The sequence below is a fragment of the Microtus oregoni genome, unplaced genomic scaffold (genome assembly GCF_018167655.1).
Source record: "Microtus oregoni isolate MIOR12 unplaced genomic scaffold, Mior012 000002F_ref0000024, whole genome shotgun sequence".
NCBI lineage: Eukaryota > Metazoa > Chordata > Mammalia > Rodentia > Cricetidae > Microtus > Microtus oregoni.
The window spans coordinates 262063-288676 of NW_024543061.1; the positions used below are offsets into that span (position 1 = coordinate 262063).

A 26614-nucleotide genomic window follows, 5' to 3' on the forward strand; every position below is an offset into this window, starting at 1 on the left:
AGATTATGGTTTAGAGGAGGCCGCGAGGGTGGCTCCCTCCTAGTATAATGGCCTTTATCTCCTATAATGAGAAGATGCCAGAATTCTGTCTGCCTTCACGTCAGTGCGCAGTCTCTGTAAGCCAGGAGGAGGGATCTTCCCCAAACAGACCATGGTGCCACCCCGATCTCAGGGAGTCCTGCCTCTAGAAATGTCTGCTAAAGCTGCCCAGCTATACTAGGTGTGTAATGTCCTCTTGTGTTGTTGCATCCTGAACTAAGACAGTCTGGAACACAGCAGGACAACCAGAGAGTGGCCTCAAAGATTGTGCAGGCCTTGAGAGCTTGGAAACTAGCCTATTCACAGGTCTGGTTCCTACAGATGTTAGGATTATGAGTGAACTGTGCTCTCTGAAGCCAGAGACTGCTCAAGGCTGTGTCTCTAGCACAGGTGTCTTAATAAGAGCGAAATGGGTGGGTGGATAGAAAGATGAGTTGGTGGGTTGGTGGATGAGTGTATAAGTGGGTGGATGGATGAATGTAGAGGTGGATGAATAAATAGGTGGATTGGTGGTTGGCTGGGTGGGTGCAGAATGGAAGAAGGGGTACACATAGCTGTTCACTCACCCCACTTCTTAATGTCAGTCTGAGGAAAAGAAGACCCTACATCAATGCCAGGGCAGAATTGCTGTTTCTCCGTACTGCTTGTCCCTTCCATCACCTCTTGAGGCTTTCCCAATGTCGGCTCCTAGTCCCCCTAAGCATGATAGAGTCAATGTGCCCAGTGAGATAAACCAGAGCCTAAAGAGAGGATGAGCCAATGCTGAAAGAGGATTGTCCTAAATACATAAACAAAACCCCTTTCACAGCCTCCCTTACGAACCAAACGGAAGCTGAGCTAGACTGGGGCAGAGGGAGCCACTTGCCTTCAGACTGTGCCTGGTCAGGGGTTGCTATCACGACAGAGACATGCAGGCAGAAGCCCAAAAAGAGAGCACCAGGTGCCTAGGAAGGTAAACTGAGTCCCGCATGGCATGCATCTAGAATGTCCACACTGGGGAATCCCACAGAATTTGGAGGCCCATGCTGTAGCCGGTTGTAAGTTTGGGTTCTGAGAGTCTCTACGTCCGTCTAATAAGACTGGTTCTACGCCTTCCACCGTGCTGACTGCCTGAGGAAGAGCCTGACAAGGCTATCTGCGCTGTGTTGTCTGCTTCTCTGTCCTGAATGCCCCTCAGTGTGACTCTGATGCAGTCCTGTCTCGTTAGGCCTCTAATGAGGTCGCTGAAGATGTCTGTCAAGATTGTGTCTCCTGGCTTTAAGTCCTGATCTCGGTCAATGCCATTCTCATATAGAGTGTGTGAGAACTAGGAATGGTTCTCTCTGCCCAGCAAGCCTTCATAAATTAAAAAAATAATTATAATAATGATCTGTTGCAGTTACAACTAAGAAAATGGGAATGTTTCCTGAAGGTCGGGTAGATGTGTTAGAAGGTTCTACAAGAAGGGGCTGGGACTCAGTTTGGAGGTCCTTTGTGACTAAAATGGACCATACCAATGCGCAGGTCTTGGTCAATTCTAAAATGTCCCCTGGGAAGGAGACTGAGAGGCCTTGGTGAGCAACTGGCCTGGCCAGCCCATGGCCAAACTGTTCCAAAGGATCTCCTGTCTCCCCTGGGTGGCTGGGAGGCCCAGGAGAGGGCCAAGCCTAGTTAACAGGTGGTCCAGTCAGGGAGCCCATGTGCCTTTCCAGAGACAGGTCTAGCACACCCACCCAGGACGGAAGACTTCCATTCACCAAATTCTCCACGATGCTAAATCTGAAGTCAACAAAGACCCTTTTCAGAAGTGGGTGTCGTCAGGTGTGTGTGTCTGCGCGTCAGAAGCTGACCCTAGGGCAAGAAGTGGTCCCACGCCTACTGCCTGCCGGGTTGGCATTTGGGAAATGTCCCATCAAAGGCCAGAGGAGGGGCTTTTCTGGCCGCCCCCTTACCCGCCCACTTTAGTGAGCAAGAATGAAGACAAGCCTCCAGTGTGTGCTGGAAAAGCAATGCCCAGGTGAATGGGAACCTGCGGGGGTGGGACAGGAAGCCTCTGAAAGCCACAGGCAGGTTACAAGGAGCAGCAGTTGGGGGCGCTGTGAGGGCTGATTGAATGAGGCGGGATGAAAGGCCTGGCCCAGCTCCACAGCAGCTGCCCCCTGCTCCAGCTCTCGCCTGTGTGTCCGTCTGGGCCACTGGCTTCCCCACATCACAGGCGTCCGCCGAGGGCCAGGCCTGCCCTGCACCTCCTGTAAAATGAAAGGGAATGGTATCAGAGGGGAGCTGAAGCACAGGAAAGGGCCTCTTTCTTTTCAAAGACTTTCATTTGTGATAGGCTTTTTTTTTCCTAGGTGATCTTATTTCAAAGCCTCTTTGAAAAAATTGTGGGTTTTGTAATGGATGAAAAGTTACTTGGAAATAGGGCTAAGAAGTTTTCGGTTGAAAGTTGTTAGAGGAAAGTTGAAAGTGGGGAGTTGTAAGGTTCTGCCAGATTTATCATTTCTTTTGTCCGTGAGACCCATCGTGGAAGGGAGTTTAGAGCAAGGGGCCCAGGGAGATCTGGACAGGGCATGTGCAGGAACACAGTGCAGAAGCCAGCCCTGTCCACGGCTGCTTTCCGTCTGCAAAGGAAGCCTTCTTTGCTGAACTTTGAGCGTAGACATCTCCGAGGACTTAGACTTTGATGTTGCAAGAGGAAAAGCAAATGCACTCCCTGAATGCTACAGAAAGCAGGATTCTGGCGAAGATGGGGCTGCCATACTCCCTGAATACTACAGAAAGCAGGGTTCTAGCGAAGATGGGGCTACCGTACAAGTGTTTCCTGTTAGGGAAAGAACTGTCAAAGAAGAAGGGACCCAAACAGGACTTGGGAGAGAGGGAGCATGCCTGGGGCTGGTGTAGACACTAAGGCACGACACAAAGCCAGGAAATGGGGGCAGAAGAAATGAGCAACTACTCAGAGAAGGGCGCGAGTGAAATTTAAAGGAAGGAAAGTGCGGAAGACAGAAAGAGATGGGAAGAGGACTTCAAGGAACAAGGAACCTGGTATTAGGGATCAGAGGGAAAGATGGCATCGCTATAGGGATGGGCAGTGAGGGGTGATTGTCATGGAGACAGGGTGGGTTCACTCAAGTTGAAGTCAAAGAGATGGGTGTGGAAGCTAAGCACCAGCAGATATAAATATCAGGTGTTTCTAGCCCTGGGACAGGGTAACCATAGTCTAGGAAGGGACAGGAGGCCCATGGAAGACAAAAGGACCATATATTTTTTGTTCCGCTTAATGTTGAGAAGCCAAAGGGAAGAAGCTCTAAGTGGGAGGGAGGGGGGTAGTATAGAGAGAAGGAATATGCTTTGTGATGCCCGCCTACAAGAGAGATGATGGAAGCCAATGTACCCGGCCTCCTGACGCCAGTATCTTACCAGGGTCAGAGCAGGAGGCACAGTTGATGGATACAGTGGAGAAAGGACTGACTGTGGCCAGCATCCTGCAGTTTCTTAGGGAGGGCTGAAAGCGTTACCCAACAGAGTAGGACGGTATGGGTGGTGCAGACTCGACGTGACTAAATCCACTGATGAGGCGTCCACCCCAACAAGGTGACCCAGGAATATTCTGACTGCCCCAGAGCATGTGAAGGTCTTAGGAAAGCATGGTGGTTCTAAGACACTGGGGCCCAGGATAAAATCACCAGGTCATAGGGATTCAACCCTCAAGAGGGAGTGAGTGGGTGGGTGGTGTGGTAGCATTAGTCCCCTCCAGAGTGGTCTGTCGTCACGAGTGTGTGTGGCGTCTCCCCAAGTTCTCGTGCAGACAGATGACATTTTCTGTACTGTTCCCTGCCTTAGTAAGCCTTCCCACCGTGAGTCCCCTTCACCAGAACTTCCCAGACTGCAGGCACCTATGCTCTTGAGTCTCCGGAACAGTAATGTCACTCATCTCCTTTCCTTAGAATGTGTACCCAATCTCGGGTAGTTTCTTTAAAAAAAAAAAAATGCTATTCCATTTATTTATTTGTTTGTTTGTTCAACGGGCAGGGATGCAATCTCCAGAACTCCCATGGAAGTCAGAGCACAACGTTCAGCCATCAGAATTCTCCTTCCACCATCTGCATCCATCACATAGAACTCGGGCCACTGGGCTTGGCAGCCATGTCCTTGCCCACCGAGCCATATCGCTGGCCTTCAGATGGTTGTTTTGTTTTGTTTTATAGCAACCCAAAGTGGATGAACACAGGTAGAGTAGGCCTGGTTGCCTGGTTACAAGCCTGAAGTTTCACACCCTGGAGTGTTGTTGAACTTGGCTGGACCGTATGACTGTTGTCCACAAGATGGTGGGAAGAATACAGAATTCTTCCTGGAGGGAAATGAGCTATGCCCACCATTGGCCTGTGGGCGGTGGTTAAATATGAACTGTTAGGGTGGTGACTGGCCCAGCAGCCCCATTTCATCTGGCATTCGCTTTCGGCTCAGTTCACACGGCGATCTGAGCATGGCAAAGAGCTTGGCGGTTCCACCTAAAAGCATGTACAAGTGGCCCTCAGGACTGCACACAAAGTCAGGGGGTCACCGAGCAGGGTTGCGACCAGCATAGGCCTCTGAAGCTCTGTCTGCCACCCCAGCTAAGCGAGGTCTCTCGCTCCTTGCTGAGCCTCGCCTCCCCACCCACTTGTTCGCATCCTCCATACCCACCCAGGCTCCTAGCAGGGTCATTTACCCACCAGAGACATCATCATATTCTGTAATATGATTGGAATCTGAATATATATTTAAAATGACAAGATGGAAATTAAAATTTAAATAAAGAATTACTTTTCTATAAGTTTCTCTGAAAGCAGTAATTTAGCAGCAAATTGATAGAGAAAGGTAAGCAGTGGTCCTTTAAACCATCGTGTGGTTTCCGGCGGCCGAGCCAGAAGTGTCTCAATTTAACACATCATTGGTTAGTATTATTAGAAATTTCATCAGACTCTGCAGTGCATTCTAGTAGGGCTCAGAAGGGAAGGCCAGGCACACAGGCCTGGGGCCAAGAGAGGGCATCCTGGCTCAAGAGGGTAGGAGGGTCACGGGAGACCCCGCCCCAGCACCAAGACTTTGACTGTGCTTTTCTTGTGTGTGGCTCAATAGCAATCAGAAACTAGAGCTGAGCTCCTCCTATAGCCTTGTGTGTAACGGATTCTCTGATTCCTGGAAACCAAGGCCCAAAGCAGGAGTCCTTGACAGCGGCCTCCCCAGAAAGCTGACTCCCATGAACCATGGGAGCAAGGCCTCTGAATCTGTCCCAGTCAGGACCCAATAAGCAGTTATAGCCCCTAGGACTCCAGACTCACTCGGGGCCCAGGCCTGGAGACATAGGTAGAAAGATTGTCGTTGCTCCCCAGGGTGGGGCTGAGAACTCCCTGAATCAGCAATGTTGTAGGCTTACTAAAGTGACACATTCCGGGGGTCCCCAGCTGCTCCAGAGCTACGGAATCAGAACCTCTAGGACTACAGTCCGTGTCTAGCAATCCTCCCAGGTGCAACTCATGTGCCTCGGGTTGGAGATTGCGTCAGTGGTAGTGGCTGGACAGTTCTGGAATGACAAAGCCTGCCAATCTGGGAACATACTCATGGGCTCAATCGAAAAGCACTCAGACACCAAAGGATCTCCCAACCATACACGAATTCCACCATTAGCACACCGTTCTGTGAATAAAACTTGCTTTCTCCAGCGTCCACCACTATGTACGAACACCCCTGGCAAGTAGGTCCACTCGGTTCCCAGCAGGAATGCATTTACCGAACACTGGCCTCCACCGCTCCCCACAGGTTGACCTGGGCATCAGGAAAGCCCTAAGAGTCTTGCAAGGAGAGGGATGCTGGGAGGAAAGGGGAAGTGTGCCGTTTGCAAAGGCTGGCTGGCCATCTAGGCTCAGCAGTGGAGCTGACGGCCGCTGTCATATGACTGATTCCCCAGAGTAGTCCGAGAGCCAGTGGCCAGAGGTGCCTGAGCCCTCTTCACTTGTGCCGTGTGCAGGCACTAGCTCCCGCTCTTCTCAGAAAAGCAACGGGAGTGAAACCTCCAGGTAAAAAGAAAAATGAGGTGACGGCCTTCGCTGCTCCCAAATTCATGGGATCCCAAATCCTCCAGTCTTGGCCACCTGCCTGTGCTAGCTTCCTGAGGTGGCTCGAACGGCCAAACCACTCTGTTTGCGCTGGTCAAATGATTGTATCCTGACTGAAAAGCTCCCAGGCAAGGTTTTCAGAGGGAGAGTGTTTCACGTGTGCACGGAGGTCAGGAGACATGGCTCTGTCCACTTTGGAGCTCAAGTCAGTGGAGTCTCTGTCACCACCTTCGGTAATCGGGAGCTGCAGGAGTGGGCCCACCAAACTTCTCCAAATTGGGAGGGTATTGCAGGGAGTCGCAGGGTGAAGAAAGCATGGGTGCAGACCACGTTCAGAGTGTGGTAAGTGCCTCATTCGCCGCCTGCATTTCCCTCCCTGTGGCTTCTCAGCTTCTCATCCAAGGCCTCGTTCCTCCCACCACCCATCTGGGGCAGCTCCAAGGGAAGCTGCATGTCCTCCTTTTAGTATTTACACGGTAACAGCCCCCTTCTATGTTTACGCTGCCCCCCTAATCCTCTGTGAAACTCTAAGGGTGCAGATAACACAGGATGTGTTTGCCAAGAGTAACACACGAGTGACTTTTGATCTCTTGTAGTTTATACTAGACATAGTAGAGTGTGCATCTCGGGTTTTTTTCCCTTTCTTTTTGTTCGTTAGTAGCCTAGCCATGTTTTCTAATATCTTAGCAAATGTGGGGGAGGTGGGATGCAGGGGAGCCTGGCTGGGACAATTCTGCAATATCTTTGTTGATGCCAGTCACCAGGTAGCATCCACGGAACCAGTCCCTGGCCTACAGGACAGACAAGTCCTGTGGCTGACGTGCAGTTGACTATGTAATCCAGACTGGCTTTGCACGCACACCAGCCCTCTTGCTCTAGACTCCTGCCTACTAGGATTACAGCATAAACCACCACACCTGGCTATCGTAGCTTTCCGTATCCGTGGCATGGTGCTGCCGTTAACAACAGCAGTAGTGAGGTGCCATGTGATTCTCCCAGCAGTTTCTCTCCGAGTCTGAATCATCATCACAGACCCCTGAAACAGGAGTCCCATGGTGCTGTTTGTACAACTTTCCAGGAAAGGACCTCGACCGTTGCTGAACCTGGGTCCCCAGCAGACCTAGTAAAAACAGAAGCAAACTGAGGCACGAGTCGGGGAGCTGTAGGCACTCTGGTGGGAAGGGTGCTCATAGCTGCAGGAGTTAGCATTGGCATGGGGTCCACCATGCTCGGCGGTACTCAGTGGATACAACCACACCAGCTGTGTGCTCCACTCGGCGGCATGGCATCTAGGACTGCAGGGTCCCGTCTGGAAGCAGGCCTGTGAGCCATAGGTGGCATCGTCAGCCACTCGACTGTAGAAATGGGTCATGTGGGAGGATGAGCCAGGCTCGGTCCTGTGTCAAGCTGGAAACGTACCAGCTGATACAGGGGCCCTTGGTGGTTGGTGATCTTAGCCCCGATCCGTTGATGTGATTCAATCCTGCTGAACTTTCCCGACCCACTGCCAGCCCAGCCAGCCCCTTTCTTCCGGAAGCTCTTGAGGATTTCCTCGTTCTTTTGATGTCCTTGAGGAAAGAGTGGACGATGCAGTATTTGGAAGTTCCTGGGTGACATCCATGTCCTTAGAAAGAGTCAGCCTTCCGCATCTTGCACGTCTACCATACCCAGGCACTCAGGGAGAATCAATAATTTCTGACCATTGGTAGTGGATTGTGCTAGCCAAGCCTCTGAGTAACCTTCAGTAGCATCCATGGCTATGGATCGTTTGGGGTGGTCCCTAGAGAGGAGAACCGGACTATCTAGTCTAGGGCTCTGCTCCATGGCCTGCACATCCCACTCTTCCTAAAGCATGTTCTGCAGATTCATTCATTCCTTGAACCAGTAGTGATGTCATTGCTCCTGCTGGCCCGTGCTGTGTCTCCTAAACCCTGTTTTCATCCTGTGGACAGCTATGCCAGGCATAGCACCTGCTGGGCCAGGCGTAGCTCTGAGCATCTGTCTTCATGGAGTTTGCCTGCCAGGACAGGGTCAACAGGACCTTTGGGGCAGTGCACTGAGCACTGTGATCATGCAGAGAGCTGAGATGAGGACAACAAGGACCGAGACAGCTCCAAGGGAGTCCAAGTCCCCATCATCATTCAAACCTCCCTGGCCACTCCGTTGCTGCAAATATTTGTGGTATTTTTGTGCAAAGGCAAGAAATGTCCTCTCTCTGGTTGGACTGACCAGTGGAAAACAGGGGCTCTGGCTACTGTAGACTTGGGAATGTACTACTTAAGCAGAAGGTCCTCCATGAGAGTTCAAGTGCCTGTGCCTCCCCTGCTGGGTAGCATCTCCCTTGATCCCTCTGCCAGGGATCTTTGCATTCTGAGAGCAGCACTGTAGACCATGTGACACTGTGTACCTGGTCTCCCAAGCTGAAAGAGGGTAACCCTCATGCCCTGTGAAGCTGCTGGGGGATGGGGAGGGGCCAGGAGACGGCCCACTGCCAGCAGGCGCCTTCAGCCTGTGCCTCCGCCTCCCAGAGCTTCAGCCATAAAGGACCTGGGTCTTTAGTGTTCTTCAGTCTCTGAAAGGAGCAGGATGCTGTCAGGCACCGTGAAAATGTGACCTTTGAAAATTTACAAGAGCCGGGGTTTAAAAAGCTGCTGTGTTAATGATGCATCCCATTAGCATCTCATTAAAGGGAAGCTGAGAGAAGCCAGCTCAAGCCCAGTGATGGGCAGATAGGGCCACTCTGCAGTGCTAGTAGGGGAAGGCTATTCTGGCTGGTGGGCCTCTCCTGATGCATACCGCCATGTTATTGGAGCAGAAACCAGGGCCAGGGAAAGGCAGAAGGTCTCCGCTTGGGTGGCTTCCTGGGTGTCCCAGAGAATGGCAGTGGGAGGAGGTGAGAAGTGAGAGAGACTCTGCTTAGCCCACTTCTGCCACTGGGAAGCTAGCTTTGTACCGGCAGCCCACCCAGACCCCATATCCCGTTCTCCTTCCCTAAGGCGAGTCCTCATGCAAGCTGGGAAAAGCCTGGATTGCTCCTAGGAGTTCCAGATGTGTGGGAGTTCAAAATTACAAGAGCGAAGTTCAGAGCTGCAAACACAGGCCCATACAGGGTCCCGGGCACCTCCAGAATCTGCCATCTGCAGATTATTTGGGACCTAGAGCTCTTGGCAGGAGAAAAGGCCCCCTGGTCAAGCTTCCTGCCTCCATACTATACTGGTCCATATATGGCTCGCCGGCATGCCCTGGACGTTGCCACAAAGGGCACACTCCTGCATCTAAGCTGTCTGTGGTCTCTCCGTATATGGTTCCCCTGGAAGCCCTGGGCCTCTCAGCAAAGGGCACACTCCTGCATCTAAGTTGTTTGTTGACAGAATCAAGAAAGGAATATTCACTTGATTGCTTTTAATAAAATAAAATTCCTGAGCCGCAAACTGCTTGCAGCTTAAGATGTTGCTAGTGCAGAGTAGATTGTGAGTGGTTTGATTTACCATTCCAAAGCGGGGGGTGGACTTCGGAGCAGCTTTCTTCGGTCTCGGAGACTGCTTTTACTGATCATGAAAGACACAGAGGCAAACAGAAGGCCCCACAGCCGGGTAATCTCCCTGTGGCTGTGGATCAGCCTGTGCATACCCAGAACGCCCAGCTTCTGTTTGGGGTACACCGGGGTCTGCTCCAGCTGAGAGCAAAGTCTACAAAGGGAATCGCCTGGGTCCGAATGGCCCCCATCCAGACATTGCTCTGGTCAGTACATATCAGTACCCCAGCCCAATCGTTATTTACCAAAGAACAAACCAAGGCGTACATGAGCGACACATTGCGTAAGTCTAAGCAATATGTTGGGGGAAAAGATGCAATTTTTCAGGTCCAGAACTCCCCTCATTTGGGGGCAAACATTAGAATTTCCATAGTTTTATAGCATAGAACCTGATGACCCAAACTCAAAGGGGAAAAAAAGCAGAGCTTCTGGCAGAAGTGGCAGTCTCGGGGCACGTTTCCAGAAGGCTTCCCTCCCTGGTTAAGTTGCTATGCGGTCCTGCAGACCCAGCATTGCAGAAATTGTGGCAGGGAGAGGACTCTGAAATCTTAAGCAAAGAAAGCTGTTGTTTCCTATCTGGGAAGCCTCTGGGACATGGGCAACAGAGAGGGGCTACAGCACCCTCTCCTGGCAGAAAAGGTTTCCATCTTGTCAGCGAAGAGGCTTGCTGGCAAGGAGGCTAGGGGGTCCCGGCAGCATTCAAACATGTCCTCTAAACAAGGCTCTTGAATAGGACATAGCACAGACTCATTCCCCCTCAGATGCCTCTGGTTTCAGGAGCAATTTCTGTGTCTCTCACCCCATTGTGATCCTGGTGCCTGGAAATAAAGGGCTGCAGATGGCTAGCTGGCTTCTGCACCCATCCGGGGCACACATGGAAAGTTGCCTCTTCAGAGAACTCAAGGAAAGCCTCCCCCATGTTTCCTGTGCCTCATCACCATTGTGGCTATGTCTCAGACCCCCCTTTTGTATCCCACCACCCCCGTCAATCTCACCCATGCCACAAGCAGGAGTGGGGCCTCTGATCTGAACACTTGCTCAAGGAATTCTTTCTTTTCATTTTGTTCTTTTTTTTTTCCCTTCTCGTCCTCTTTCCAAGCCCTGTTCCCGGAAGTGGCCTCTCTGAAGGACAGTCCAGAGGTAAAGTGCCCCCAAGTGCAATTACTTCTGCACTGCCCCAGGTCTCAATGTTGCCTGGCTCCTGCTCTCCCAGCAGGCCCTGCGGCAGGCTCTGTGTGCCAAAGTGTGTGATACAGCAAAGCCTCCAGGGGCCCTGCCCGGTCTACTGCTCACACCCACTGCTATGCACCTGGCCTAGGACCCAGATGAATCACCTTGCCCAAGGGCCTCACAGGGAACTCTGCCTCCGGGTTCATCACTGTGTCAGACTCTACACGAAGAAGCTACTGTGGCTTTCTTCTGGGCATGCCCCTGGAGAAGAACAGCCTCATCCCAGCTCACCGCTTCCCTAGGGCCAACTGAGTGTCTAGGAGCTGTGACTATCTTCTCAAAGTTACCTCCATGGAGATCCTCACCCCTTTGCGTCCCAGTTTCCTTATCCCAGCTTCTGAGATATGTTTAGGATTTATTTTTGTATTGTTTATAAATAATGGCCATTGGAGAAATTTGGTATTTAGATGTGGTAACACACAACTGCAATCCTAGCGCTTTGAAGTGAGAGAGAGGGAAGTCACGTGTTCAAAGGCAGCCTGGAATACAAAAAAAAAAAAGATCTGGGGATGTGGGTCAGTGGTAGAACACTTGGAAAACACATACAACACCCTGAGTTCGATCCCCTGAACCATTTATTTTGATAATTGAAAAGAATGTAGACAAGAAGTCCTCCATAATCCTCGCATCCAAAGGTAATATCTTGCCGATATTTGGGTCATTCCCCTCTCATACGTGTTGTTCAACAGCAGGATGGGTTTGCGTAGGGAGGGTCACATGGGCGTAACCTTGCGGCCTGCTTTTCTCATCAATGTCAAGGTGGGAACATTGCGCCTTCTCATGATAAATTTCGGAAAGCACACTTCTTAGTAGCCAGTATTCTCTCAGGACTGTAGCCTCGGGGACCACTGTCATTTTGACGTTTGCCTTCATTCTGAGAGAGCTTTCCTTGTACATCTCTAAGATAAATCAGGTGAGCTCACACAGCAAGCAAGCCCCCTTGCTGCTCTGAGGGCTCGTGGGTTCCTCCTCCCAGTTTCCATCCCTCCCTCTAGGGGATGCCTGGCTTAACAGCAGGTGTCGGAGCAGGGTGGAGAACACGCAGTGGTCCTCCTTTGCCACCTGACGATGGCGTTCTGCAGAGCGAACCTTTTGCCACCTCCTTAGTCAGTAGGCACACGTGAAAGCCCTGGGCACCTGCTGGGCTGAGACTGAGTGGATACAGTCGGTGCTCAGCCCCTACCCTGGATAAGTGGGTAGCATTTGGGTTATGGTGGGCTATCGACAGTCTGAGGGCTAAGGTGTCCCCACACCAGAGGACAGAATGCAGTAGTTGCCCCAAGATAGGCAGCAGCAGTTGAGATGCCTGGCACGGCCTTGTCTTGGAGTCCTAAAGGCCAGGAGCTCATCAGAGGCCAAACCTGTCAATACTCTGTCCGGAGATCCCTCGCTGGGAAGGAGGCAGAAGTCCCAGCATTAGTGGGACTGGGTACAGGCTAGCTATCTCTCTCTCTGCCCGTGAGCCCATTAGAAAAAGCTCAGGTCTCAAGGTATTGCTGAGATAACAGGTTCCAGGCAAGGTCCTGGGAAAATCTATGCTCACCATTCTCCTCTCCTTTCCACAGGCTCCCGGCATCTCCAAAGCCGACAATCAGTCCCAGGGACTCACGACCAGCATTCGATGGGGACAGACACCCATCAATCAGTCCACACCCTGGGACACTGATGAGCCGCCCTCCAAACAGATGAGAGAGAGCGACAATCCAGGTGCGTGGGCATCAGCTGACAGAGACACCTACTTGCTGGGTGCTCGGTTCTTCTCCAGAGATCCCGATCCTTGGGTCTACAGAAGCCCAGATATCAGGCTTGGGATGTGTGAGACCCCCAAGTTTCTAAAGTCAGCCTTCCAGGGAGATTTGGCCTTGCCCGAGGTTACTTGAGCACTAGGTTGCTCTGGCCCCGGGACTGGGGTTTCCTACTTCCACAGCATTGTGGTCCTGCTGCTGACAACTCTGACCCACGGCTCCTGCAGTCCCTTCTCCCCACCCTGCTTTGGTACAGATACCTGAAGATACCTCCCAGTCCTTTGTCTTCTGCTATAAACACCCCAAACCCATCCATCACCCTAAAGCTCATGAATTCCAGACCCTTCACTTTCCTGACAAGTGCTCACTCTGGATCCCTCTAAAGGGCAAAGGCACAACCCAGGACTAAAGACAAATCACTGCTCACCAACACTCTTTCTTCAGCCTCCACCTTGGGCATTACAGCCCCAGAACATAGCTGTTCAGCCCATAGATAGCACCTCCTGTCCCAGTGGTAGAACTCAAGTTTGTCACAAGGCCATCTCTTCGTAATTAGGCAGCTGGGTTTAGGGACACAAGCAGATCCCTCCACTCTCTCCTGAATGGGGCCACTGTGATCTCAAGTGCTGTTTGGAGAGAGGGTGGTTTTTTTTCTTATGCTCTGTTCCCAGTTCCCCCAGAATTGCGTCCTTCATAGCCCGTCCAAGTCATTGATTAAAAACAGTGGTCAGGGCTTACTGTAAGTGACTTCAGGCATTCATCTCATCAAAAAAAAAAAAAATCATCTTCATGGCCTAGCATCTCAGGACTATGTGTGGCCTTGTTGGCCAGACTCTGACATTTTAATGCATATTCCCAAGTTCCCTGGCTAATCCTGGGGAGCATTGAGTTCGGAGTGCCAGGCTTTGGTCTTGAGACATCCAGCCACGCTGGCTCGTGTCGATAGCACCTCCTCTGTTTAGCTTGGACATGGTCCCCCCTCAGCAGCCTATTCTAGAATCTAGCCAGCAATACATTGCCAATGCTTCTTGGCTTGCAGCCTCCCTCCCTCCTGACACGAATCATAAATATTTCTCGCACATTATCGTGTGCCTTGTTCTTTGTGTGATCAGGGCTTGCAGCAATCCTACACATGGGTATTACTGGGCCTCCGGAAGATGAGGAAGCTGTGTCACTAATCTGGAACTCGAATCCCAGAATCGGGACTCAGAACTGGTTCCTTCTGGCTCCTCCTCCTCCTCCTCACCCAATGCCCCCTGCTGGATTGAATGTTGCTGTGACATCTGGGCTCCTGCCCTCCCTACTCATCTTATGTCTAAGAGGGAATTCCCAGACCTTCTAGCCTCCAGGGCTCCCAGTGTCCTGCCTCACCGTTCTCAGGCTACACTCGAAGCCCAGAGGAATCATGATAACCAAGGTTGAATCTGGACAGTGAAGGCTCAAGCCAAGACCCCATTACATCAGAGGTGACCAGACTAAAATTTCCTATCGCTGTATCTTCCAGCTTCACAAGCCATTCTGGGTCACCTCAATATCAGTTAAACGCCAGGAAGACCCAGGCCTTGCTCTGCCTGACTGGGCATCACTGGCCTTTCACCTTGTATCGCATCCTCAGAGGTGTACCTGGCCTTCCCTCTTCCCCCAAAATCACATCAGGAGCCGAGCTGGGTTGGCCCGGTTCCAACAACAAGGCCTAGAGTCCCCTCAGATCTCTTCCAGGATTTCCTAAGCTCCATCCACCTCTTTCTAGATGCCTGGAAAACACCTTGCCATCTTCAAGATCCACTGCACTCACCTGAAACCCCTGCAAACACAGTTCGCTGCTAGCCTTCTCTTTGCCTCCCGTCCACCGCAGTTCTCCAGCAAAGGAGTACATACAAGACATATAACATACAACACATACAAAACACATATGTACCATCTACCGCACACCTGACACGCTGTTGGTTTTGCAAACATGCATTCCACCTTCAGTTCTCAGTCCAGATTAACAGACAGAAAGAAAGAGGCTTGGAGAACCAAAGCAACTAGCCAAGGTGGGAGAGCTGAACGGAACTTCGGTCTCTTTGACAGTCTGCGAGTATTTTCTCTATGCTTTGCTGTGTCTCATTCCTCCCAAACAGATTTGTCTTTTTTTTTTTTTTTTTTTGATACAAAGTCTCACTATGTAGCCTTGATTGGCCTGGAACTTGCTACTCATGGAGATCCGCTTGCTTCTGCCTCCCTCCAGAGTGCTGGGATTAATGGTGTGTGCCCTTAAGCCCGGCTTTTTCACATTCTTAAACTTCTGTGTGCTCGGACACAAATGTCTTGGCCACTGTTATTGCTCCAGGTCCCAGCCCAAGGCCTGGGACAGGTGATGTTTGATGATTGAATATATAACAGATAGAATAACAGTTTTTCCATCTCCCTTACAGGCACGGGGCCATGGGTAACCACGGTGGCCGCCGGGAACCAGCCTTCCCTGATTGCACACTCCTATGGAGTGACCCAGCCTCCCACCTTCAGCCCGGCTGTGAACGTCCAGGCCCCGGTCATCGGGGTGACTCCCTCACTGCCTCCCCATGTGGGGCCCCAGCTCCCGCTGATGCCGGGCCACTACTCACTCCCACAGCCGCCCGCCCAACCACTGAGCAGTGTGGTGGTGAACATGCCTGCCCAGGCCCTGTATGCCAGCCCTCAGCCCCTGGCGGTATCCACTTTGCCTGGAGTGGGGCAGGTAGCCCGCCCAGGACCCACTGCTGTGGGCAACGGCCACATGGCAGGGCCCCTGCTGCCTCCACCTCCGCCGGCCCAGCCGTCCGCTGCTCTCCCCAATAGTGCTCCTGCCACCAATGGGCCCCCCACAACAGACTCGGCCCATGGGCTACAAATGCTACGGACAATTGGAGTGGGGAAGTATGAGTTCACCGACCCAGGGCACCCTAAAGGTAAGTCCTGTCACACACCCCACTGTGTGCCTGGTCTGTACCTCCCTGCTTGGTCACTCCAACACAGTGAGGACAGAAGTGTGTTTATGGTAGCTCTTTCACTGGCTTCATCTAACCAGAAGCTTTGACAGAAACCCCCTGTCTAGGCGGGTGAATTCAGGCAGAAAACCAGTGTGGAGTTGAGACAAGCAACAGCATGATTCACAGAGCAAGAAGGGAAAAAAATGGGAAGAAGAAGGAAGAGGGAACTTGAAAGTCCAGAGCCCAAGGCATGCTCACCCCAGGCCAGACCAAGGCTAGACTGAGCAAGAGCTACCCACCCTGCTTCAGGGTCACTAGAATAGTCCATGGGGGGGGGGGGGGGGTTTACCACTTTCCATCCACAAAGACAATCCAAACACTATCTGCCTATGCCAGGCAGGACAAGCCTGCTCCACCAACCAAGCTGTTAAGAAGAGCGGAACCCTGGCCCAGGCACATTCTACCATCCTGAGCCACTTAAGGTTTTGGTTTTGAAGGACTGAAAAGGTCTCTGTTGAGTCACCGGGAAGAATAGCACTGGGCTGGCCTTCAGGGGGACCCTTGACCCCAAACCCCACCCCCAGGGGAGTTTCCTTGCAAAGAGCTCAGATGTAGTTCCTTGGGAACAGAAGCTGGGGAAGGAAGTACACCACTCACCCCAACATGGTTCTCAGCCCAAGCCGCAGCCGCAGCATCAGGGCCCAGGACATTAGAGGTAGGTTCTAATCCCCGTGTCTGAGTGGACAGCAGAGCCAGGGCCAGGAGGGGAGGCTTTGAGAGTGCCTGTCTTAGATTTGGCTTTCCTTGATGCAGGGACATTGCCAGACAGCTCAGGTCCTGGTCCTGCAATGTGCAGAGGGAAAGTAATGAGGCCTCCAATGGCGAGGCAGCTCTAGGAACAGAAGGAGGCAGGAAGACCTCTGTCCTAGCCTGCTGGAGTACCCATGTCTCCTTCAAAGGGGCCAGTAGGTGGTGCTAGATAGTGTATACAACTGGCCATAGCTTTTCCTCAGAACCCCTGACCGTCCATTTCAGAGGTCCCTGCGTCTTAGCATTGCAATGCTGCCCTTAGTCACTCTCTGCCCACTGTTCTCCAGACATTTGTCGCTGGTCCTTCTGAGCCATTCTCCAGTCTTTCTGAGCAACCCCAACCACAAAGCTGGTGCCTAGCTCCTGGTGGGGTTTCATTCCGAACCTGTGTGAGCTCCAACTGCCTTTGTTTGGGAAATCAGTGCTAGTTTTAAATGACAAAATTATAGAAAATTACATCTGAAATCTGGTAAACCCTTGCTTTGTTTAAAATTTATTTTTTATAGAGAGAGAGCCTAAATTGATTTCTTCTTTGAACTGTTTTGGTTTAGCAACCCCTTTCTTTAGGAGAGAGAGAGAGAGCATGCCAAAAGAACAAAAGCACGCACATGCACACACATGCACGCGGGCACACACACACACCAATTCGCTCCCACTTCATGAGCCATCAACTCTGACACAAGAAGCTGTGGGGTCCCAACTGTCTAAGGCTCTCCCAAAGCTGGAAGCACTAGGCAGCTTTAGGGTGCCCACAGGGAGAGATCTGCTAGGGCGGTGAAAGGTCTCGCTGGTTTTCCAAGTTCCGGATATCTATCTAGAGAAAAACCGTTCTGTCAAGGAGGAAACCAGATTAGCTGACCTTAGCGTCCCCTAGTCGAAGACCGGACACTGAGCCGGAATCCATCCCTCTGAACATTGCTAGAAGCAGGCTGTCCCTGGACACCCTCACCCTTGAGATGGGGTGACACAGGTTGGTGGGCTGCACTATTGAGCCTAGTACTACGTCATTGAGCCATACAGAGCTGCTCCTGGAACAACCAGGAAAGCCAAAGAGTGTGGCCTGACCTCTGTGGCCCCAAGCCTTACAGGGCCGTGCGGCCCCATGCTATTTGCTATACCAACCCCCATAGGGTAGAGTGAGTCTGGGTGAGAGGCAGGAAGCAAGATCCAGAATGTATACCCCACTCTATCTTCTGGGGAGCCTTTAGGGTCTTCCAGCTCTGGTCAGTGACCATGGGGGACCTGTCCAGCACTCTGATTTCTATTGGTATCCGCCAGACCAGCTGTTTGCCCAGAGATTACGTTAATTCACATGTGTTTATGGCCCTTGCCCGCTGGCAGATCCCCCTAGTATTTGTGAAGGAAGACAAGGGGCTGGATGCATACGAATGTACAATGCTCGATCCTGGGTTTTTATTTCTTAGGTAAATTCTCCTTTCATTTCTAATCTTAAAAGCCTTTTTTGCTAAAGCTATAATTTATCTGTCATATCTAATGTCAAACAGCTACATTTAGGGGGAAAAAAATAAGGAACCCAAATTTTGAAACCGAATCCTTGCAACTTGCCATGGGAGAGTCACAATCCTGCCAGCACCACGTGGGTTTGGATTTGGGTCACTTTTAATTTTGCCCCTAGGGATTTTGCATCCCTGAAACTCAATTGATTTCACACTCCTAAATGACAGACAGCTGGCTCCGGGCGGGAACAGGAGGCCCAACATGATGCTATCAACACAAATCAGAACTCCACTTTAAAAAAAAAAAAAGTCGGGGGAGAGAAGAAAAAGAATTTTCTTTTCCTCCTAGTGTCTGTTTGAAACCTTGCCCGGCATTATAATAAGATCCACCATGCACGATCTAGCTCATTACAGTCCTATGATTTTTGCCTTACTATTGTTTGATGAGACAACCTGGCCTCTCGTGGGGTGGAGCAATTATGCAGAGAGAGCCCCTCCATGGAGAGCAGGTCTTGCCAGCCAGAGGGATGGGCCACTGGTATTTTTAGACTTCATTAGTGCCCTGATTTAAAATTTCACATTTTGTTTCTTGTAATTATCTTCCGATCGACTGAACGAAATTTTCAGTCGAGGCTCTATTAGTCCGCCTTCCCAAAAAGGGCTTTGGGACTTTAATTTCAAACTTAACCAATTGCAAAAGAAAGGTGGTGTGCAAAATGCCTTTTGATTTGCTGTAGGTCAAGCGATTGTCTCTCATCTGTGACTGGAGAAGCCAGCATGCCTGCGGTTTGCTTTAATGAGTGTTATTTAAATGCATTGAGCACATATAGATTTTCTTAAGAAACTTACAAGATAAATCTTTCTTTCTCTAAGAACAATTTGAGGGTGGGAGCAAGCTGTGGAATTTTTTTTTTAGATTATATATTGAAAGGTAATTAAAAATAGATTTCATGTGTGCAAAGTGATAAGGGAGGAAAACGGAATTAGTTCCATCTGAATCTTTATAAAAGGCCTGGTGTGTTTGTCTTGTCATTAGATGGGCACAGACCCCTGGCCTGATCCTCTGGGAGAAGTACAGCCAAACTCAGGCCTAGGCAGAAACCCACGGTCAAATGACCCTGCTCCTAGAGATCTCTGGGAGGTCACAGGCAAGGTCCAGGCTGGGGGCATGGTGATTTCTGCTGTCTCTCATCAGGGATTGTTGGTGGCTGAGATCAAGGCTGGGAGCCTCTAAAATCCCTAGACCCTGGGCCCAGAGGCTGTCTGTCTGAGGAGAAAAGAGCTAAGGGAACCTGCTGCCCTTCTTCCAGAGGAGGGACATGTCTGTGATGGTATAGACACTGTCACAGGTATGATGCAGGAGTCACAATGAGCCAGCTACAGAGTTTGGCTTCTCTGCCCAGGACCAAGGAGCTACATGATGCATAAATTGTTCCACCCGTTTTTGTGGGTACAGTTTCTCTCCCCACTTCCTAACCATAGACCTTTACTCCAAGGAGCTCTGTCCATCCTTGCAACTGCATCTCACATGAAGTTCAGCTGCTCCAACTCTATCAGCAGCAAAGACAGTAGCTTAGGATATGCTGAGGTGTATGGAATAGCTCTGTAACCAGAGCGAGCCTCCTGGCCTCTCTGAGCCTCCTCTGCCTTCTCTTAGAAATGGTGTCTGAGCGTAGTGGTTCTTGCCTGTCATCTCAGCACTCAGGGTAACTAAGGCAGGAGGATTGCCATGAGTTTAAGGCCAAACTGAGCTACATGGTGAGTTCCATCCAGCTCAGCCTGGGCTACAGAGTGAGTCTCTGCCTCATAAAATCAAACATTAATGTATATAAGGTATATGTGTTTATATATATACATATATATGTGTATATATATACACATACATAAATATATATAATACATAAAATAAGAATGTGTAGTAATAGGAGCGGCGGGCTATGGCTCGGCTAGCTTTACCAGAAATAATTACACAGAAACTGTATTCATTTAAACACTGCCTGGCCCATTAGCTCTAGCCTCTTACTGGCTAACTCTCACATCTTGATTAACCCATTTCTATTAATGTGTGTAGCACCACGAGGTGGTGGCTTACCGGGAAGATTCTAGCCTATGTTCATCTTGGGCTGGAGCTCGTGGCGTCTGCCTGACTCTTTCTTCCAGCATTCTGTTCAGTCTACTCTGCCTATCTAAATTCTGCCCTATCAAAAGGCCAAGGCAGTTTCTTTATTAACCAATGAAAGTAACACATAGACAGAAGACCCACCTACATCAAGAATGCTTATACTACCCTCCTAGAGTCCAGGGGAGGGCCAAATGTGACCATCCCTCACTCCTCGCCTGCTCACTGCCACTGAAGTCTAGCCAAGCACCCTGTCCAGGGAGTTTAGCAGATGGGTTAGCCCATCCAGGGATCACAAGACCACAGCCCTGTGGTCAAGCCACTTTCTGCGAGATGAGATGAGTTGCTTTCTGGCAGAGGGATGGGAGACTATTCTCCCAGACATGGGGCCAAGGCATAGCTCATCCCTCCTTGCTCCACACATTGAGACACCGTTCTCTCTGCAACCTCATAAATCCCCTGGAAGGAGCTGAAATGCAAGACAAAGCTGTTTGCCCACACAGTGCCCATGCGATAAGAACCCTCACACAGGCCAGCCATCCCTGTGGCAGGATCTCAGAAATGTCACCCTGAGTCCATCATGGGTTCAAACTCAGAGCCACCACTTATCCTTTCCTGACCCAAAATATGTCCTTTGAGCACAGGTCTTTTCAAAGTGCCAGCTTTGTCCTGCCACACCCCCTCCGACTGTCTCCGAAGGCCCCAGTTGCTCTGGTGTCTGGTGGTCCGTCCCTCAGTGCCCAACACTCACCTCCCTTGCCCTTCATCCCTTGTCATTCTGTGCACAGTTGCCTTGGAGCCACCCTACCTCCGGAGGACTTCAAGTTTTGTTGTTGTTGTTGTTTGCAAAAGTAATCAGTCATCTTAGGCATCCACATATGAAAAATCTCTCCGAAAGTCATTCTGCAGTCCCCTACACCTATCCCACACTAAGCATCTATCCATTGAGACTTCTTCCTAGATCCAGGTACCTCCATATAATACCTGCCCCAGCTAAGTGGGGTCTGAAATTCTGCTCCAGTTTCCTCATCTTGAACAATGGCAGAGCTGCTCCTTGTGTTGCTGTGAGGTCTGACTCGTTTTACATGCAGCCCTTGGCACAGCCCGGTGTAGCCACCATAAAAGTGTGTGTGATCTCTCTTTCCACCATCAGTACCAGGAGCACCTTTCCGCACCCATGGCCTTTTAGGAGTCCGGGTTAATGCGATGAATCAAAGAGCATTCCAGAGTCTTAGGAGAGCATGTTAACATCGTGATGTCTGAAGGCCTGCTTCCCAGGGGTCCCTTTTGAATGGCAGAAAATTGCTTTCTCCCATTGTAACATTTTACAATCCTCTACCATCACCATAACAACCAGAAGGAACCAGCCTGTTGCTGGCACCTTCCTCTGAAGTCTAAGGACTGTTCATCTTGGGGTGGGGAGGATCCTCCTGCATACCCTCAGTGGGGGGTCAGCATGCTGTGACCTTCATCTTGATATCAGGGAGCTGAAGACACACAGGCAGGATTAGGTACCTTCCATGGATACAGAAATAGATTGGACAACTAGCATCATCTGATTCCTGTAGATCAACTGACCAAGGCAGGGTGATTGATTAGCCAGATGTATGGCTGACAGCAACGGCAGTGGTCAGGAGCTGGGGTTGGCTGCTTGGGGAGACTTCCGGATCCCTCCACATACTAACCCAGGAAATGTGGGCTGGTAACGGGGACTCTACCTCAGTTTTCAATTCTGTAGCCCAGACCAGCTTTGAGAATCAGGTAACAGGAAGTCGAAGCACCGAGGCCTGGTGCATTGTGGGCTCACAACAATGGCACCTGCTCTGGCTACTATAAATCTTAAAGAATCCTGAGGAAGGAAGATGATTGGTTGCCAATGCTTTTGACTCAGGAGCCAGTCTCACTGCCCCCACATCCGGCCCACACACCCTCTCCTACACAGGGGTGACTCAGCCTGTGGAACCTGCAGTTTTATCCAGACCCACAAGGTCACTCCTATTCACTAGAACAGACCCTGCATGGCCCAACATGACACCCTCCTTCCCTTCCCAGGGCTCTGTCCTCGGGGCTTTGTTCTTCATTAATTGGGCTTAATGGTTTGGTTAAGACCTCATTTGGCTGCCAGAGAGCCAGGCAAGCAGCATATTGCAATCAAGGCAGTGAGACCACCCAGAGCCAGGGTCATCCTCAGCTGGATACGGGCAGGTTGAAGACTCCTTCTGGGAAAACATTCTGACTTTCAGCGACTAATATATGCCTAGGATCCTCAAAATCAGAGATCCTGCCCTGCCCACTTGCTAGAGGAGTCTAAATGTTCCTAAGAATGAGAGGGAACAAACAGAGGAGATATTTCCAGGCTTTTACACAATACTGACCCACCGTGCAGAGACCAGCTGCCCTGACCCAAGTAAACCCAGCCATCGCTCAGGAGCAGCAAGCTAAAGCAGACAGCAGAATGACTAGCTACACACTAGGTCAGTGACTCCGAGGCCGCAGGACAGCTGAAGTCATGACACCTCCCTCCCTGATGACCCCCTGGTGCTTACTGAGCAACTCGTGTGTGTTCTGAAACACCAACTCTGCAGAGTCTATATGTTGGCTTGTGTCATAAGCCAAACCAAAGTCGTAGCCAACTTGCTAGCTGTGCGCCCCACACAGTCTCTGCTTTCTATCAGGCAAGCAGGCCTGGGTGATTCGAAATGTTCCAGACATGGAGACAGGCCTTCGGAAGGGGTCGGCTGTAGGGGAGGCTGTGGGGAAATTTTAAAAGGTAGTGGTATTAAGAACTGTGGCGGCTGGGAAGTGAAAGGGCACTAGAGAGGAGACCTTAAGGGGAGTCGAGAGGAGAGCAAGAGGCAAGGGGCAGGCTGCTGGAAGGAGTTTGATGGAAGTGCCAGACAGAGAAATAACGTTCAAAGATTTGTCTGTCACAGAGTCACACACAAGCGCACTCACACACACGCTCCTCTGGTCCACAAAGAAAGCCATCCTGACTTGAGGCTTGGTTGCCTAGTGATTTTTCAGGATGTCTATTTCTTGGGCTTCAAGCACTCAGAGCTACTTTGAGTATGCACAGGCTACTTACCAGCTGGCCATCCTACCTCAGTCAGATGGTGTTTGGTACGTTAAAACAAACAAACAAAAAAACCTATAACCTGTGGTCATAGCTTAGCTAAATGTTCATCCATCTCCAGGCCTTCACAGTCTTAGAAGGTGAAAGTCTCTTTGAATACCGTAGACTTTGACCGAGCTGTGAGAGCCCTGGTCACCATTAATTCCTGAAAGGGAAATCATGAAACACCCCCAAATTCTAAAAGTTCACTGTGCACCTTTCTCTCTCCTGGTGTGACAGAAGTCTAATAACAAAGTTCTGGTGCCCAGCCATTACCAGTCTTCTGTCGATGTCACTAGTAAAGGCATGAAGATTCGGACTGTTTCCAGAATTTTCCTCTCCAGAGGCAGGGGACATTTCTATGTGTGGTGTTTAGATGGAGTGTGTGGGATACCTGCTGCTTGCTGCTGCGTGATGGGGAGAAGCCGGACAGATGGAGCGCCACATCCTGCAGCAGGACTGCAGAAAACATGGCAGAAAACCAGTTCAATGCGAAGCTATTTGGTTGAAATTACATTCCACTCAAGAACACACTCGCCATTCTAGAAATGTAGAAGGTAAAAATAATACAAGTATAGTATTTCCGTAACACAAAACAGTGTGTAAATGGCTTGAAGAAAAAAAGATGGTCAAAAGGTGGCCATCTATTGAAATGGTTGTCATTGCCTGTTTTTTTAGTGAACTTCTTTCAAAGGAAAAACAAAGTATTTTGTGTGCATGCCTGCGTGTGTGTGTGTGTGTGTGTGTGTGTGTGAGACACCTGCCTTAGAAAAGCTCAAGAGTTTGGGCGGCTCACTGAGCAACTTTACTGTCCTGGTCTCCCAGCAGCCTGGTAGACAACCAACCGGGCACAGCCCCACTGCCCGTGAACTGCCTACTGTGGCTCCTCCACTTTTTCAAATGACTTCTCACTTGTCCCTGTCCAGGGCCTCAGATGCAGTAAGGCCAGAGCACCTCTGTTTTTCACCAGCTTCCGCAGGGTCACGGTCATGACAATCAGCCATAGTGGGACAGCTGTCATCCCAAGATGCTGGAAACAGAGTGGCTTCAACAACAGAATCTTTTTTCACAGCTGCAGAAGCCGGGAATCTAAATGCAGACAGGGTCGCTTTCTTGGGGCGCCTCTCTCCTCCATGCTGAGTTCTGACACCATGGAGTTGTATCTGTGTGTGTCTTCTTCTTAAAGGGGTACCACCCCTATTGGATTACCCTTCCAACCTCCTTAAAGGCCCGTCTCCAAATGCTATCATCTTGGGGGGTAGGACTTTGAAGGGATTCAATTCAGTCTGTAATAGTCTTTGGGGGCAGTTTTGTTTTGTTTTGTTTTGTTTTTAAATAAGATGTAGCCGTGACTGTTCTGGAACTCACTATGTTGACCAGACTGGCCTAGGATTCATAAAGATCCTCCTACCTCTGCCTCCCAAGTGCTGGGACTAATGGGATGTGCCACCACACCTGGCCACAGTCATCTTAAATCCACCTAATTGGCAAGCAGAAAAGGGGGCCCCTCCCCACAGCACACTTGCCATGTATTTACCACCTTTTCTGCCTCTATAAAGTCAGGGGCAAGTTAATCACTTGACTGAGATTCTAAAGTTGTCTTCCTTTAAATCATTGGGGCTGGGTGTGTCTCAGTGAAACACACTTCCCCCATTCCAACCCTGCCCCAGAGCTGTGCTCTCTGAACGGCCGCCCACCTCCCTTTCTTCAAGTAAGAATCTTCTTCAGGTGACAAGCAGCCTTTGCAACCCTCTCCCCCATGACCGCCAGAGTGGCTAGCAAGGGAAAATGTTACCTGAGCTATCGTTTAACAGAAGGGCTTGATTTCCCTCCCCCTCCCCGGGGGTGGGGGGAGAGAGTGGGTGAAGTTAGAGTTATCCCCAAAGTATCACATTACTCCCAGGAATGCACTAGGAAATTCCCAGGGAAGGCACCCCCATGGCCTGGGTGGCTTAGGTGATTATTTCCCCTGATGCTGGGAATCCTCCATCCTAGGCTTCTCTCCCCATGCATGCACAGAGACAAACCTGAGTCTATGCCCGTGACCTGCAGCTGGGACAGAGCCATGTACCCAATAAGAGCTCACACCCAAAGCCACGTCCTGTGTGCTGCTACACGGGCTAGAACATGACACTAGGGAGAAACTTGTCTCAAAGGGAGAGGGAAAGATGGCATGGGAAAACCCTAACTCATGGGCACAGGGACCCTCACCCTATCAAGTCTCTCGGTCAATGCCTTCTTTGGAAATGCCTGCTTAGAGAATTTGGTTTCCCAGAAATGGTGAGTGAATGATCAACCGTGATCATCCATTACTGCCTAGAGTACCACCAGGGGCCTGAGATGCCTTGCTATCTATTCATATCTGTGCTCCAGAACCTTAGAAACCCCTGGATTTGGAGGGGGGCATCATCTCATGGTAATTCTGAAGTCTTCTGATCTCCCTAGTCATGTGAACAGGAAGGTTGGCAGGTTTAGGAAATTATTATTGATCCAGAAATAGTTCCTGTATTTTTGTCTTTATGTTCATGTGTGTGTGAGAGGGGGGGGAGGGAGGAAGAGAGAGAGAGAGAATGCATGACTATGGTTATGTGTGTGTAATGTGTATGCACACAGTGGTACACACATGGTACATGGATGTGACGGCCCAAGGATTCTCCTCTGGCCTTTTCCACCTCATGTCTTTGAGGCAGGGTCTCTCATTGAACCTGGAGCTTGAGTTTGTTTGGCTAGGCTGATGTCCAGCAAGCATAGAAATCATCCTATCTGCTTTCTCCTTGCTGGGCTCACGGGTGTGCTCAAGGCCACACCCTGCCTGTTATGTGGATGCTGGAATCTGAATTCCAGTGCCCGTGCTTGGATTGGAACGCAAGAGCTCTTAACTGCTGATCCCTGTGTTCAGGCCCAGGTCTTTGTCTACATATAGATGTTCATTACCTCCAGGTTTCTCTGTGGAGTGTCACTGGTCCCACAGAGCAGTTCAGTAGACATGCCATCTCCCACTAGGTCTTTCTAGTAGTGACACCTATCAAGGAAATGAAGTTGACCTTTGGAGTTGTCTCAAACTATGGTCAGCAACATTCCAGACAAGATGTGGGTTGAGCTGGAAAGTGTAGCCTTGTCTTCCAGAAGGGTGTGTGACAGGGACAATAGTCGTCACGCATTTACCTGTCATTGGATGTCCATTACTGATCCACTCTGTGTTTGTGTATTCCTTGCTGTTTTCCCATTTGGGCAGATTCCTAGATGAGAAATGAAGGTTCAGACAAGGTAGATGCACAGGGATTGGTGACATAAGGAGAATAGATCTCCAGTGACTGTGTCCTTCCTACCACACAACACCTAGGTTCCTGCTGTGTTGTCACTGGGTCTAAAGATAGGTAAGTCCATGATGGCTGTTTTATACATCCTAGCACCACGTGACTGATACTTCTATATACAAGCTGATGACTCTTGGGGTTCTTTGTTCATGGATAGATAGGCAGATGGATAGGATAGATGTATGGAATTCCCAGAGTCAGTCCATAGGGGGCACTGGGCTA

The 26614-nt window shown here is 50.4% G+C and overlaps 1 protein-coding gene across 2 annotated transcripts in view; it reads left to right on the top strand.

Moving 5' to 3' along the window:
* Klhl29 (kelch like family member 29) overlaps nt 1–26614 on the top strand; it is a 304108-nt gene that overhangs the window by 230394 nt on the left and 47100 nt on the right. For both annotated transcript variants that reach the window (XM_041642969.1, XM_041642960.1), the window contains 2 exons: nt 12447–12588; nt 15044–15556. In XM_041642969.1, the coding sequence (XP_041498903.1) occupies nt 12447–12588; nt 15044–15556 (655 nt within the window). The remainder of the gene's footprint in view (nt 1–12446; nt 12589–15043; nt 15557–26614) is intronic.